This window comes from Coccomyxa subellipsoidea (genome assembly GCF_000258705.1).
Source record: "Coccomyxa subellipsoidea C-169, whole genome shotgun sequence".
Taxonomy (NCBI): domain Eukaryota; kingdom Viridiplantae; phylum Chlorophyta; class Trebouxiophyceae; family Coccomyxaceae; genus Coccomyxa; species Coccomyxa subellipsoidea.
In genome coordinates, this window is record NW_005178041.1 from 720,178 (window position 1) to 734,497 (window position 14,320).

The 14,320-nt window shown below is 51.0% G+C and overlaps 4 protein-coding genes across 4 annotated transcripts; 3 read left to right on the top strand and 1 right to left on the bottom strand.

Annotated features, from left to right (window-relative positions):
• Positions 1-970: 970 nt before the first annotated feature.
• COCSUDRAFT_12481 (hypothetical protein) lies at positions 971-1,894 on the top strand (the record flags this gene model as incomplete). Its single annotated transcript, XM_005650843.1, has 3 exons — positions 971-1,122; positions 1,238-1,386; positions 1,632-1,894. 3 exons carry the CDS (start codon positions 971-973, stop codon positions 1,892-1,894), a joined length of 564 nt encoding a protein of 187 aa, XP_005650900.1.
• A 1,139-nt stretch (positions 1,895-3,033) lies between these two features.
• Positions 3,034-5,114, bottom strand: COCSUDRAFT_64452 (acyl-CoA N-acyltransferase). Its single transcript, XM_005650844.1, has 5 exons — positions 4,712-5,114; positions 4,412-4,581; positions 4,104-4,268; positions 3,674-3,886; positions 3,034-3,463 (listed from the first exon to the last, which is right to left on the bottom strand). Exons 1-5 carry the CDS (start codon positions 4,908-4,910, stop codon positions 3,290-3,292), a joined length of 921 nt encoding a protein of 306 aa, XP_005650901.1. The 5' UTR covers positions 4,911-5,114; the 3' UTR covers positions 3,034-3,289.
• A 1,066-nt stretch (positions 5,115-6,180) lies between these two features.
• COCSUDRAFT_58894 (hypothetical protein) lies at positions 6,181-6,992 on the top strand (the record flags this gene model as incomplete). The annotated part of the gene is made up of 4 exons (XM_005650845.1): positions 6,181-6,189; positions 6,373-6,465; positions 6,558-6,649; positions 6,845-6,992. 4 exons carry the CDS (start codon positions 6,181-6,183, stop codon positions 6,990-6,992), a joined length of 342 nt encoding a protein of 113 aa, XP_005650902.1.
• Positions 6,993-8,909: 1,917 nt separating this feature from the next.
• On the top strand, positions 8,910-13,618 carry COCSUDRAFT_64453 (hypothetical protein; the record flags this gene model as incomplete). Its single annotated transcript, XM_005650846.1, has 6 exons — positions 8,910-9,117; positions 9,331-10,364; positions 10,515-10,763; positions 12,704-12,783; positions 12,932-13,031; positions 13,254-13,618. The coding sequence occupies 6 exons, from the start codon at positions 8,910-8,912 to the stop codon at positions 13,308-13,310; spliced, it is 1,728 nt and encodes a 575-aa protein (XP_005650903.1). The 3' UTR covers positions 13,311-13,618.
• Between the last annotated feature and the right edge of the window lie 702 nt (positions 13,619-14,320).

The following is a 14,320-nucleotide window of genomic DNA, read 5'->3' on the forward strand; positions in this document are numbered from 1 at the left end:
GAGGACCTTTGCAGACTTGATCTATGACAACAGAAGAATGAGTTGTCATGCGATCCAACAGGACTGAGATTTGTGAGCATATATTGCACCAAGCTAGATGAAAGAACCTTCATTCATCAAGAACGTCACGCATCTAGAGCAGCACATACTTGATCTGAGAGGAGAACGTCTTGGACATCACTATTGGCTGCAATGATGTGATATCACATACATCAGCTATTGTCAGATTTGATGTACCTTTTCCTTCAAATGTGAGGAAGAAGCCACAGCTGGCCACGACGTACCCAACATCTTTCTCCCTGAGTGGGATTGTACACAAAGGGGCTTGGAACAATGTACACTTAACAAAATACAGCTAAATCACCATTTCTCAATCAGAAATGCTCGGTGTGTGCTCACATGGCCGATTGGATCAGCTACTGGAAAAAATTTCGTGAAAGAGGAGGCCCGCAGCACGCAGCATACAAACCCTAAGAGTCTAGTTATATCATAATATTTGATCAAGGGAATAATAGGGTAATGAAGTGGAGGATGGGGACATTTGCACTCAACCAATACCAAAGCGTGCCTTTTGTGACGCGATATCTCCCTCAGCTCACCTTGTCAGACTTATCATAGGGCTGATGTAGCCAAAGATCTCTGACCTGCCAATAAAGCCGGGCTGCAAGGTTTGGGAGCTATGCAGAGGCAACGAGGATATGCTTCGGACTCCTCAGCAAGTATTGTTGCTACCTCAGAGCATGTCGTTTTCTGCTTCGAAGTCTTGTCTAGTCATTTCAGCGGAGCATCACCTCTCGAGCCCCTTTTCGACAACTTGTATTGGTGGGTCTTTCTTCACAGCGTGACTTAGCCGCAATCCGTGGGCTGATTAGAGCCAGCTGGCAGACGATAAACTTGTGAAGATGACATCTGCTCAAATTGTAATTGTGTGTTGGAGTGCTCCGTGCTGTAGTGCCACTCGTAGCCTCTCATGCCCTTCACAGCTTGGCTTTGTGTGTGGTGCAGCCCATTATTTGTGACATGGAACAAGCAGTCAAGGAGAGGACAACGGTTGCGAGGTTGTATCGGCACTCTCGAGCCGCGTCATCTTCACACTGCGCTTAGGGACTATGCTCTCACTAGGTGCAGAGTCCCAGTTCTCCTAGTCAGTTGCTTCTGTTGCATTCGAGAGTCCACGTCAACTGCTTAATAGTGTATTATCATTTGTGTGCTTAAGCCTGCTTTGTTTGTGCTGCAGCGCTCTGCGTGACCGCAGATTTGAGCCAGTGTCACATAGGGAGGTTGCCTCACTGAGTTGCAAAGTGTCCATGCTTTGTGCCTTTGAGCAAGCCAGTTCCTGGATGGACTGGACCGTGGGCATCCACGGCCTCATCATTGACTTCTTTGGTGAGACACCTGACGCCTGCACTACTTCATCAAACATCCCTTCCCTTCCTCTTTCCACATGTTGCTCCAGGCAGTCCAGGGTTTTTCCACATGACCTTGGGGTCATGGAATTATCAGACAACTTGTACGGACAATTTCGAGTGACCTTTGCCTGAGAATTGAAGCTTGATGAATCATAATTGGCTTACATCAGCGCCAGTCAGCTCTGGTACAATTAGTGTCTTGATGCATTCATGCAGATCCAGTAGCACGGTGCCAGCGCAGCGCGACCTTCCTCCCAGAGGTGGCCGGCCACGAACGCTGGACGCGCGAGGAGACAATAGACTCGCTGATCGCCAAAGCAGGCTATGTAGGGCCTGTAACGCCCGCGCTACGGGCCAGCCTGACCGTAACCCGCTACCAGAGCTCTGCAGCCTCGCTGACATACGACCAGTACTGCGCCGCCGCGCAGCCGGCCGCCGCGCGCGTGCAGCCGGCCGGAGGCATGACCGTTACGGTCCCGGCCTGACCGTTGCGGTCGCGTCATAACCGTTACGGTCCTCGCATGATTGTCGGCGCGGCCTGGCAGCGAGTGTCAGCGCCCCACTGCCACCAGATGCGCTGCTGGCTTCTGTGCCAGCAAACAATGCCTGTGCATGCATGCGAGTGGCGGCCTTTTGTGAGGGTGGCTGGCAGGTCACTGCCGAGTGAGCAAGGTTCTCTAACCCGGGAGGTTGTGGCACTGTGAAAGACCTGTACTGTGCAGCGTGGGTGCATCAATGCACCCATCTGGAGAGTGCTAGAGCAGCAGACTGGCGCATCCTCCTTCTTAATTGTACGCAGCTGTTTCTGTGTATTGTTGAGGCCGCCAGGCTCCTGACTCCTGACATAGGAGAGACAAACAAGGAATCCATACGTGGGTTCTGAACAAAAGAGGTTTCTGTTGGAGATTGCTGTAATTCATATTGTCAGACTGGCGCATGCCCGTACGTGGCTTCTTGTGAAAGATGCTGGAATAGCATTGCAGGATTTTCAAGTAAGTTGATACAGAAGCTGGCACTTGACCATATGGTACATGCCTCAGCTGTGCTGTAGGCACTCCATAGGCAGAGAGTAGTGCCTATTACAATTGATAAGAGGGACACTGCTTACCCTCCAACATTGTAGCTGCATTTTGTGTAGTACTCATGATGGGCCCCGCTTTGTTTTCAATAATCCTGTCTTGCGCTTGCAGTGAGTCGTGTGCTGGCGTGTAGTCTGCACACAACTTAAAGAATGCTTCACTTCCCAATGTGGCAGCAATGCCTTGTATTTCTAGCTACAGCTGTTCCCTGTGTGAAGTGCTTGCCATGCCAATTGCAGATGAAGCGGTGCCTTTGAGGGCCTGCAGGATGTGAATTAAGTCCATGTGGGGCACTGCCTGGTGTACCAATAGGATCGTATCTGAAGCAAGTGTATCTTTGTGCAAGGTTGTAAACTCACCACGAACATCATGATTACCTGAAAGCTTCCGTGGGTTTAGCTGCATGCCATGCCACCAGTATTTTCATCTGCACACTTCCGACGCTGAAGTTGACTTGCATTCCATTTCCTGAATTCAGGTGTATCCAGGTGCACTAGCGGAGCACTAGTACTCGTGGAGTACTCGTGGAACAGTACTTCTCATGTACAGTGTGACAATTACAAGTATGATTCCCTATTGAAAATAAACTGCCCTCCTGTAGGTCCCAGGAGGTGCGAACGACTATCCAGTCCCTTTCGATTTCGTACTTCACAGCTTGCTTGCTATAATCCACAAAATCTATATTAGGTTGTCTCAATTACTGTTCTAGGGTGCCCTGGTCCAGGGGAATACAAATACAGCCTCTCGCAAACTGTGAGTCATCAATGGCAGAGTTGTGTCTGTTGATACATGTGCTCTCAGTCAAGCAATGGACTTTTGCATGAGCTGCAGACGCGTCGGTCCGCCAGCAAACGATAGCCAGTTGACCTGAGTTCGCACTTTGGTGTACTCATACTTGTTGTACAGGCCGCAGGCCGCCTCGTTGAAAGGGTCGCAGTGCAGGCAGATCATTTTGCAGCCCCAATCTTTGGCGACCTGCACAAAGAGGTCTGACATGGAACACAATACTTGAGAGGGGCTGCTGCTCAAATGCACCTGCGTTTATTGTACCAGGAAGAATGCACAGACCTTTGCATATTTGCAACTGACCACAAGGTAAGATGACATCTGTGCGCAATCAGACAAGCATAAAATTATTTTTTGCGGCTGGGCTGGGGGCAGCGAGCTATCACAAAGTCTGCGCACTTTCTCTGCGGCTGTCAAGAGCTCCTCCCCCACGCCCAGTCTCCTGGCTGCAGGAGACACTGCCAGGTTGCTGATGTAGGCGACATCCTCTGGTCGCTGGTAGGCCACAAAGGGCCCCTTCTCTATGCGCTCTGCTGGCATGTGCTGCCCCTGCATGTCAATCACCACAGCGCCCAGCAGCCCCAGCCTCTCAGGAGACAGTGAGAACCCAACCTGCGCCAAAGCAGAGACTTCATGAACACCATGGTGTAGACCAAAGCACCAGAGGGCACTGTAAGCGCATGCTCACGTGCTGGTGCCAGCTCAGTCATCCACAAGTCCATTGGGCAAAGCATTGTCAGTGCAAAATGAGCAGATGCAAGACAAACGTGAATGGAGGGCAGTTGCCAGTATGTGTTGTATAAGGAAGGGCAGAGGGAAGGTGCAGCACCTGCAGGTTCTCTGAGAGCAGGAACTTGAAGAAGGGTGGGACGTTGGCGCCAGGGTGCCCCAAAAGCGGCTTGACAAAGCTGCTCTCCTCTTCAGCCTCTAAGCTGTGGGCAAGCAGGCATGCAAAACGGCCCCTGCCTCCTTTCACATCAGCATCGATGCCCATCTGTACATGCATTATGTCAGACCCCTTCCTGGACAGCAATGCATGATGTGTTGTGTTGTGTTGTGTTGAAGAGATCTGCACCAAAGCAAACGAGTCTGTGCAATCGCAGGGGGTTTGCAAAAGGGGCAAGGGCACGCTCAGACCTGCAAGGCGCACACTCGGTCTAGCCGGAGCAATGGACCAAATAGCCAGTCCGCAGTTGGGTAGAAGCTCTGCGCATGCACTTCAGCAATCGCCCAGAAGTCAGCTGTCGTGGCCATACGTGTAGTGTACTGCAAGTGGCCTCGATATGACCTGCCTTGCAGCTCAGCCCCTGCATTGTCAGCATGCTTTGTTGACGCGATGCCCGCAAAATGCCTTGCTATGTGCTCAGCCCAGACATCATTAATTTGAAGCATAAGAACTGCTTGGGTACAAATATTGTCCCTGGTATCGAAACAGACCAGATGTAGCACTGCCTGTAGCACAGCTTGGTTTGCAAGCCCTCCTACGAGTCTTCCTATGGGGACGGAGGGCATAGCCATTTGCCCTGATATGACATTGAGTTAAAAATGCTGGACTTGGACAGCAGACTGGGCGCAATTGGCTGCCCCCACACTGCCCAGCGGTGTCTGCCTGAACCATTGACGCCCTGGAAAACATTCTCAACACAATGCAGCACTGCCAGTCCTACTCCAATACTATGTTTACGGTATATTGGTTTCAACAGCAGGTTATTTGGGCCATGTACTGCGTATTTTGGGTACACGGCCTGGTAGAACAGGACACAGTCAGCAGATCGGTGCAACTGAGAAAGGCAGCAATATCGTGCAGTAGATTCCTAGGACTCTGAACAACATATTCTTGGTAATCGTCACACCCGATGCATTGCAGAATGCGCAGGCAAGATTGAATTCGACCCCGACATCGCACGTGACCCTCCAGTACTGTTTTCCTTTTGCCTTTGCGTGGGCAACTCAATCTCCTTCTCTTTTAAGGATACTTCGAATTAAGAGCACGCAAAATCGAATAAATCAAGAGATATCTTCCAAAGGATATCGGCAGAACTCCTAAAATGGCTCATGCAGGCACCACGCATGTCTCGGGCGCGCTTTCTCCTGTTTGCTCTTATGGCTTGCGCCCGTCATTTCAATCGAAATTTATGCCAGGAATTCATCGCTCCTTGAAGCCATTCTCGGCTAAGCAATGCGTCAAGGTTGTCAGGTATTGATCAATCGCTGTCCAGGATGAACTCAGAGTGCTGGTCTTGCAGTCAGATCGCGGATGTGATCTTTTTTGTAATGGCTACACAGGACACAACATGCTTGTGCGATCAAGGCTACAGCTGACACAGCAACCACATCATCCACGACAGGCAAGTCACACCTAGGTGTCCTTGCTTTCTCCTTAGTGCGTTGCATCTACATATAGCACATCATCCCAGAGGTATGTCAAGCTGTGCCATGCATCATATAGCATGACCTCTGTACGGCACTCGTGCAGAATCTACACAGTCTGCTGTGAAGCTCCTGAAGAGTGCAGCACAAGACAAGTCTGTGCCAGGTGCACAGCTTTTGAGCGCCATCCTCAGCCTTGAGAAGGCCAAGCTACCGGTGCGCCATCCTCTGCCATAGTAATAGTAGCAACTCCATCGCTGGGATGTTAATGGCATGTGCATGCGTGCTGGAGCCAAGAAACCAGCTTGCTTCAGCAGACAAGATTTCTATTCTAACTTGCCTGACTCGTTTCTGTATCTCCTGGTGACAGATGGACAACTTGGCAGATTTTGTGGGAGGAAAGCAGCAGAAGGGCGGAAAGAGATGGCGCCTTGTTTTCACTTCAGGTAGTGTATTACTTGAGGCTCAGCGCAGGTTCAGAATTCGAACATTGGAACCCCTCTTTGCCAGAAGGGTTGACACTGCCATTCTCTTGTATGGAGCAGGTAAAGGGCAGGTTTCAAAGGCAATGAAAGGGGAGAAAGCTGGCGGAATCTACTTTCCCATCACAGCTGTGCAGGTTGTACCCCTCTAGACTGACATTGTCCCTGGTTGCCCTCGATAAAGGCGGTTCTCTTGTGGGGCTCGGACATCATATCTCGGTCTCACTGGAAGTTGGTGTTGTGCAGCGCTGGGACACAACAACAGGGGAGATTGAGAACGGGACTTATTTTGGGCTCATTGCAGCTCTGACCTTCAAAGGACCTTTTGAGATCACAGGGGTGGGCTCGATGGCCCTTCTTAGACTTGTCTGCTGTGTGTTACTTTGAGGTGTTTTTGTAAGCCAGTGCATGATGTTGATGTGTGCCTGCAGAGGAAGCTCGGATTCACATTCGACACGCTGCGGCTACGTCTGGGGCCAAAGTGGCTGAACTTCCCTTTGTCTCCTGGGCAGCTGGGAACAAAGTAGGCACTTCCTCAACACATGCCGCGCACAACAGCATCTCATTACCCTGAACAATATGCCCCCCTTGTCATGAAACACCAATGACTATGTGAGCCAGCTTTAGTCAACACAGTCTGATCTACACTGTACGCTGTGCTCAATGATTCAATTCCGTGTGAATAAGTCTGCCTGAGGAGATGTGCGTGCCAAAACAGGAAGGGAGAGGAAGACAAGAAGGGCCCGTTTTTCCTTTTCATCTATGGCGATGAAGACATCCTGGTTGCACGCGGGCGTGGGGGAGGTGTGGCATTCTGGACTGCTGCCAGCCCAAGCTGGGAGGTCCAGAGTGGTGTCACTCTGTGAATGTTGCTTTCATGCATGTTGAACCCTTTTATGAGTCGTTGCCTCAAATGACCGTGTAAGATGCCAATAGTGTGTGTGAGCAGATAACTGAAAGTACTCTGTCTGTACTGTATGTTTGTTCATCTGAATAGCCAGCGTTTGTGCGTGAGATCGGACGGGTGCAGTGTGTGTACAGACCAGTACTGGTCTATCACTAGTCACTTGTGGTGAAAGTGAGCAGATTCTTGTTGCCAGCTGAGTTGAAGCTTAGTTTCATCTCAAGAGCGTTGTTCGTTGTTTGCAATTCAAATAGAGTTCATGAAAAATTTATGTGCGCTCTGCCTCAAGGTGTGCATCTTTCTTCTCCAAGAAGTCTAGTACATGTGCATTACTGATAGAGCATGAGTAAATACAGAATTCATTATGATGAACTGGGATAAGTATTTATGAGAGTTCCTTACAATGAAGCAGGCATAAGCTTCTAAGGTTTGACCTGATGCAGCCGCAAGGCACGCGTGGGCTGACTGTGCATAGGTCTTATATCGCGATCGGAGGTGTGCCCACTTCACAGGCCAAACTTCAAGCAGGTGGGTGCTAAGTTTTAAGGCTTCTTCTGGCGCGCGGTAAGCAGAGCTGATGGTGTCTTCTTTCTCATGCAAGCGGTTTGATGATGCTCATTTCAGCATCATGCCGCATGGGTACAGCACTTCAAGTTTGCAGAGCCATACCGCAACATGTGCCCGGGGCTGATAACCAGCAAGAGTCGTAAGACGCCCAGCAGGTCATCAGCTGCAGCAAGATTTCAGTACATTCTTGGATCCTTTGGGCAGTAGAATTCTAACTGGAGGAATCACAGCCTTATGTATTTTATAATTCACCTCATATAGTAATTACCACATATAGGCCCTTCCGCGCAGCTCAACTAGTACAGAGCCATTGGAGGCTTCACTACACTGTGGCGCACGCAGGCACTTCAAGTTCTTCACAGTTTCTCAAAGATCATTTCATCAGTTCCTTTCTATTTGATTTGTCTAACAAAAAGCATAGTAGAGCTCAGCCACCATGCAATATCTACTGCCAGCTTAATACGAGTTCCGCCAGGTGGTGTCACTTTTGCCTTAAGGTATAACAAGGCACAAAGCAAACCTAAGCTGATAAAAGCAATCCTCCGTATTTTTGCCATTTTTGCCAGTTTGCACTGCAATCAAGGTCAGCCGATAGAGCATTGCCCCTGCTTGTGAATTGTCCTGCTTGTGGTCACACTGCAATCGATTGCCACTGATCTTTACTTTACTTACCACATTTAGCTGGGTTTCGGAGTGAACTTCGCACAGTCGTCAGGCAAGGCAGAAACAACGTTGAGTAGCTCACAAGTCTCTAGGTGATTTGCTTGCCCTTTCCCAAAATCACCGGTATCAGACACAATCATATTAACTGAAGGGGTTCGACAGGTGTCCGAGAATCGTTGCAGCCGCCTGCTTTCCTACTAAAGTTGTTCAAGGTTGTGAGCCAGGTCTGCATCCTTGCAGTTCCTGGGCTTCTTCATGCCTTTGTGATGCTCGTTTATATTTGCAAGTGCTGCATCAAGCAGGCCCCTTCCAAGGAGGGCCTGGGGAACCAAAGCGGAGCCCATGCAGTGATAGATAGATAATAAAGATATGAAGCAAGACTCATCATGATATATCTCACTGTACCTGCTGTGCCACAGGTACAGCGACCAGAGCTGCGGAGCGTTTCAGAATTTTGACCTACCCTCAGCACCTGCGAGCAGGTACATCTTGCAGGCTACTGTCAGTGGTTGAGTGTACGGCTTATTCAATCGACCGCATGGCCTTAGCCCACTTTTCAGGTGTTGAATTCTGCTGGACATCACCTGTCAGCAGATTTTGAAGGACCTGTGCTGCTTCGACCAGGATTGTGATTTGCTGATCGCGCAGGATGGATGCTGTGACCAAGCGGCTGGAGCAGCTGGACAAGGAGATTGCCATTGCAAGCACGAAGGCTGACAACGCCCAGCAGGCATACCGGAGCGAAAGAGATCCTCAGCAAGAAGTCAAGGCGAATCAGATATGGCAGGACCTGCGGGCAGACAAGGAGGCCCTTATCGCGGAGAGAATGGCTCTCGAAGCTAAGCTCACGGGCCCAGGTGTGCATGCTCCCCTGCTAGCTCACAATTGCTCATTGTGAGCCCCAAACTCATGGTATGAGTCGCGCAGGTGAGGCAGCAATGCGTGTCGGTATGCGTGTCCATATGTGCGCGGGCATCAATGGGTGTTGTCGAGCCGTATTGTTTATGCTGGCAGAAGGAAATGTGTCTGTGTGCTCCACAGACTTTAAATATGAAGACTTTTGACTGCAGGTGCTAGTGCTGAAGCATTAGATGACCGCGAGCGGAATGCATCGAGGCTGCAAAAGGGCATGCCAGCCGCATCATCTTACAGTAGGGCAGATGCGACCGATGACAGCTGGATGAGCAGCAGAATGCAGAGGAAGCTGGGCGGCACATTGCTACACCACCGGCCAGCTTCAGCGCTAGGCACCCCTGTGGCGCTCATGGACCCGATCCTGGCACAGGTGGCAGAGGACTGCGAGAAAGCTCAGCCCACAGCTGCAGATTGCAGGTTTGCAGCTCAGGTTGCCACAGACATGTCAGAAGGATACAGAGACGAGGACGCCAGGGTGGAGGTGATGCAGAGGTTGTTGCTGGAGGAGTACGGGCAGAGCTTCATTCGCATGTCGATTTCCAAGGGCATCACAGATGGGTCACTCCTCCATCGGTCCGGGGCCCTCTATGGCAATATGGAGGTGAAGAATGAGGTCGGCGCTGGAGGCGGGTCAATTCATGTGCAGAATGCAGCCTATGCAGCGTTGCATGCTACTGGTCCCGGGCGCAAGTCTGTCAGGGACAGATGCGTCTGTCCCACCCTGCTGCTGGAGGTAGCCGGGCCAAACCTGAGCCTGTCAGGGGCAGTGTTCAGCAACGTGGCCGTGTGCGATCCTCTGTCGCCCATGGTGTCACTGCTGTGGCTGCCGCACTCTCCGCTAATGCTTCAGGCTGCTCGCTGCTTTGCGGCAATCCGTCGGGCACTGCCGGCGCTGGATCACTTCTATGACAGCCTGGAAGGCCAGCAGCAGCCGCCATCCCGCCAGCTGGAGTATCCTTACCCTTGCAGCTTCATGGACGGCCGTGGCAGCGAGGTGCACTTCAGGTACACAGGCATGCTGAACAGACTCGTGTTCACTGCAACAGCCGGAGAGCAGCAGCTGGTCATCAAGTTCACACGCAGCTACAGTGCAGCAGCACACAGGACAGCGCATGCAGCCGGATTCGCTCCTGCCCTGTTGGGCCTGCGCGAGCTCACAGACAGCTGGCTCATGGTAGTCATGCAGCAGGTGACATCGAATATTGCAACTCCTCAGTCAGAATGCGTTGGGTGTGTAATGGATTTCTTGTACACTGCGCTAAATATTTACTGTTGATGCATGCTCCTCTGAGTCTTGGGGCAAAATGCACGACTTCTTATGCCAGTGTTTCTTTGGCAGGTCGCAGATGCTGTCATCTGGAGCGAGGCCATGGACAAGCCGGCAGCCGGGCTTGCAGATGCCGTGAGAGCGCTGCATGCTGCCGGATTCGTGCATGGCGACTTGCGCGATCCCAATGTGCTGGTGAGTGGGGAGAAGGTCTTTCTGATCGACTTCGCCTGGGCAGGAACGGCTGGCGCTGCGTGCTACCCACACTTCATGTCTTCTGAGGTGGACTGGCCGCCTGGTGCATCCGATGGGCTGCCAATCGTGCGTGATCACGACCTATGGCAGCTGGACAGACTGCTGCAGATGTAGATGCGATGATGCCCCGGCCATGCAGCATGCAACGAGGGTAAGGGGCTTTCATCTGGCTTATGAAAAGTCAATGGCATGAAACCCTCCTCGTGGTGGACAGATTCCAAATCCTCATTCTTTAGGCCGGCGTAGAAGCAGTCCAATGAGGTGTTTAGTCTGAAAGCTAAGAGAGTAGCCAAAATGCGATTCGGGCTTGCTGCTGTGCTTCTGGTTGGCAGGGTCTACATGTCAATATTGATGCGGTGCGAAGAGATGCGAAGGTATGTCTATCAAATCTCAAGGTCATGCTGTGTGTAGCGCAGCCCTTAACAGCCTGAGCGGAAGGGGAGAGAGGGCAGCAAGTGCACATGCACAATCTCTACTGGCGACTGCTGCGAGTAGTGCGGCATCATGGATGGCCACCCTGATCGTGGCTAGAGTAACGAGCGGCAGAGGAGCTGTGGGGACGGAAAGGAGGGCTGAAAGCTCGTGTTGACTTTGAATGAGCCAAGAATCTGCCCAGTAAGGACTAGACCAGGCATTGGTGCCAGAGCCGATGATAGTTTTGGCGCAATCACGTAGCAGGTCAGCGAGAGAACATTTTGATGACTAGCACCACTGGGCAAGAGCTTAGCTGTTTGAAGGCATCTAAAAGAATTTCCAAGGGCATATCAGGGGCGAATGGCAAGGTAGTACATTCAGGTCATTTTGAGAATTTAAGCTTGATCAGGCTGGCAGGCAGGTTGCATCTTGCTTTCTGTCGATTGATTATCAATGATGTCATCCAACGTTCATTCAGCCCTGCGCGCAGCTTGCCGCTGAGCGCGCGCGCCTGAGACCGCGCTCTCAAGTGCACATATGTCTGACTTGAGATGTGGAGTGACTGATGTCAGAGTCTGTCAACGCTGAGCCGTTCAGTGACATTGGAATTCCTCAAGTCTCAGGGTCACCCTGCACGCCGTGTGCACCAGCGGTGTACTCGTAGTCAAAATTTGCACGTTATGTAGCTAATCATCATCAGGTGCTCTTAAAAACTTATGGTGCTGGTGGCTGAGAGGGAAAACAAAGCGTCATGTGGGCATAAATGCCATCGCACATTTTATTGCAGGTATCTATTTACATCTTGCAGCATGTAGACCAAGTGCATGCTAAGGTTTCGTTGACGTGGCGCCACGTAGATCGAGATTACCTGTTATGGCCGACCCTATCTTCGTGGAGGCGACTGGCTGTGCTTTGCCCCTCTCCCATTAGCATCGCAGCGTAGAAGAAATTTGGGGAGTAAGGTGGACAAGATGATACTGACTCTACCCAGTCTTCCGCAGACACTCTGTCCTGGAAGAAGGGTGGCTGACAGGCACGGTTTGACAAGCAGCAATGGCACAGCAGGAAAGATTAGCATGAAGAGCAACAACACCTATCATATTGAGGTGAGATGAAGTGTGATCGCAATCTTCTATGGTGCTACTGTGAATCGAGACATCAAAAGTGCGCATCATCAAGGGTGCAGTGTCCAACCACTGCCTCATTCGCACTAGTCTGGGTTTTAAGTTACGAGAAGACCATGTGAAGAGTGAGGATGTTCTTTTGCACAACTGTGGGGTGCTAGTGGTCTGGTGCAAGAATGAATCTCTGTGATTTGGTCAGGCTCTCCTGACAAGCTGTCCTGACATTGTAGGTTCTGGTTGGAGAAGATGAGCCTCCTGAGAACGCTTTGAAGCGCTTCCGGTGGGCGTCAAGGAGCACAGGCGTAGTACAGGAGGTGAAACTTCAAGCTTGGACCTTAAAAGCAGATGTGTACCTGCAATTCAGTGGGCCCAGGACGTGACGGACTAGCCTTGATCTTTATCCCACTTACACAACAAATTTGCCATTTGTGTGCCTGATCATTGAACCCTGCCGTCCCGCGGTGCCAGGCACGGAGGAGACAACACTTTGAGAACACACAGGATGAGAAGAAGCGCAGGATTAAGGACGGGCACATGAAGAAGTCAAAGTGAGTCCATTTCATGTGCCGAAGTGTCGCTTGTTCTGTGTGGTAATGGCCACCTCGACTAAACTTTCAGAGTGGGAAATATGTGAGTTTGCTGTGTCAGAGCGTGGGTTGCATCCAAGTTTTTCACATGATGCCATTGTGTATGCAGGAAGTGGGTTCCGCCTCCACGCTTTGAGGATGTTGTGACCTCCTTGGAGTCACCCCCTTTTGCAGACCTCTTTGGGGACCCTTCGGACATCTTCTCAGAGGTGGGTTGATCCCATCATCTGCCTGACTTTTATTCAGCATTATTATGCATTTCACTTGATGCTTGAGTCATGGCATTTGGGCCCCCGCCCGATCATGTGCTTTGAAAGGGACTTGCAGGGCTGGTTGTTTGTCAACAATGATACCAAGGAAAGCTCCGCAAGGATGGTCATGGCAAGGGAGGAATGCTAAACTTTTCCCTGAAGCATTCTGTGTTGCGGCAGGGCAAGTTGCAGGGGAACTCGAACGGAAATGGCAACAAGCGCTTTCAAAGCCGCTAGAGGATGGATAGGCAGGAGGCGGGCATGACATTTGCCGCCTGGGGTCTCTGTGTCTTTGGCTGCAGCAGAACCAATATGTTGTCTCAATGGCTGTTGGCTGGCATGCGATATAAAAAGCTGATTGAATCCTTCGAGAGTGTACTGTAGTAGGCACTGAGTGCTGCATCTTGAGATTGACCTGTCAGGTACCGAGTGCAGGCGCCAGTATTCTGGCTCGTTTTTTGGAAGAACTCATGCTAACAATATATGCATGCTGATTGATAATGACGGTCCCCTTTGGGAAAAATGCTGGGTAATCAATTGTACACAGAGTTGGGCTTTGGTGCGGCGCTGCCGTTGTTGATTGGCTGCTGGAGCCTGCCAACATGTTGCATTCCCTCAGATCTCCAGAATCATGACCAGATTCTTTGAATAGCCTCTATAGCTGTGATCCGGTCCAACTTTTCGGCCATCACTGATTGTCAGCGTTCAATGCGCAGAACTGCGCATGCGGCTTTGTGCCCGGCATGTGGCTGTAGCATGCGATGCAACCCTCACACAAAAGGCGGTGGCGATGATGATGATGATGTCACTGCGCAGGATGCTGACATTTCTAAAGAACTGAACTCCGGTCCATGCTATCATGGTGATCATGGTGACCAACGGTGTTGATGTCAAAATCAGGATGATCACTGGCATGCATGTCACATGCCAGGATGCCATCAGTGATCACGGTGATCATTTCTGCAAATGCAGCTGCAGGCCTGGGTTTTCAATTCAAAGTTGACTCATATAGTATAGTGACATATGACATATACGTAGGCCTGGACCTGAAAGCTCGCGGAGTGCTCTGAGTGCTATGCTCAGTGCCGGAAGTCGCATTCAAATCTAACGCCTCCTGGTGGGTGACTCGGTGCTTCGCCAACGCAAGGATATTGACGGATCGCCAGTGGCATTGAGCCCAAATGGGCAGCCCGTGACGTGACGACTCTGGGCGATTGTGCGGCCATCAGCGGTGACGACAGATCGTC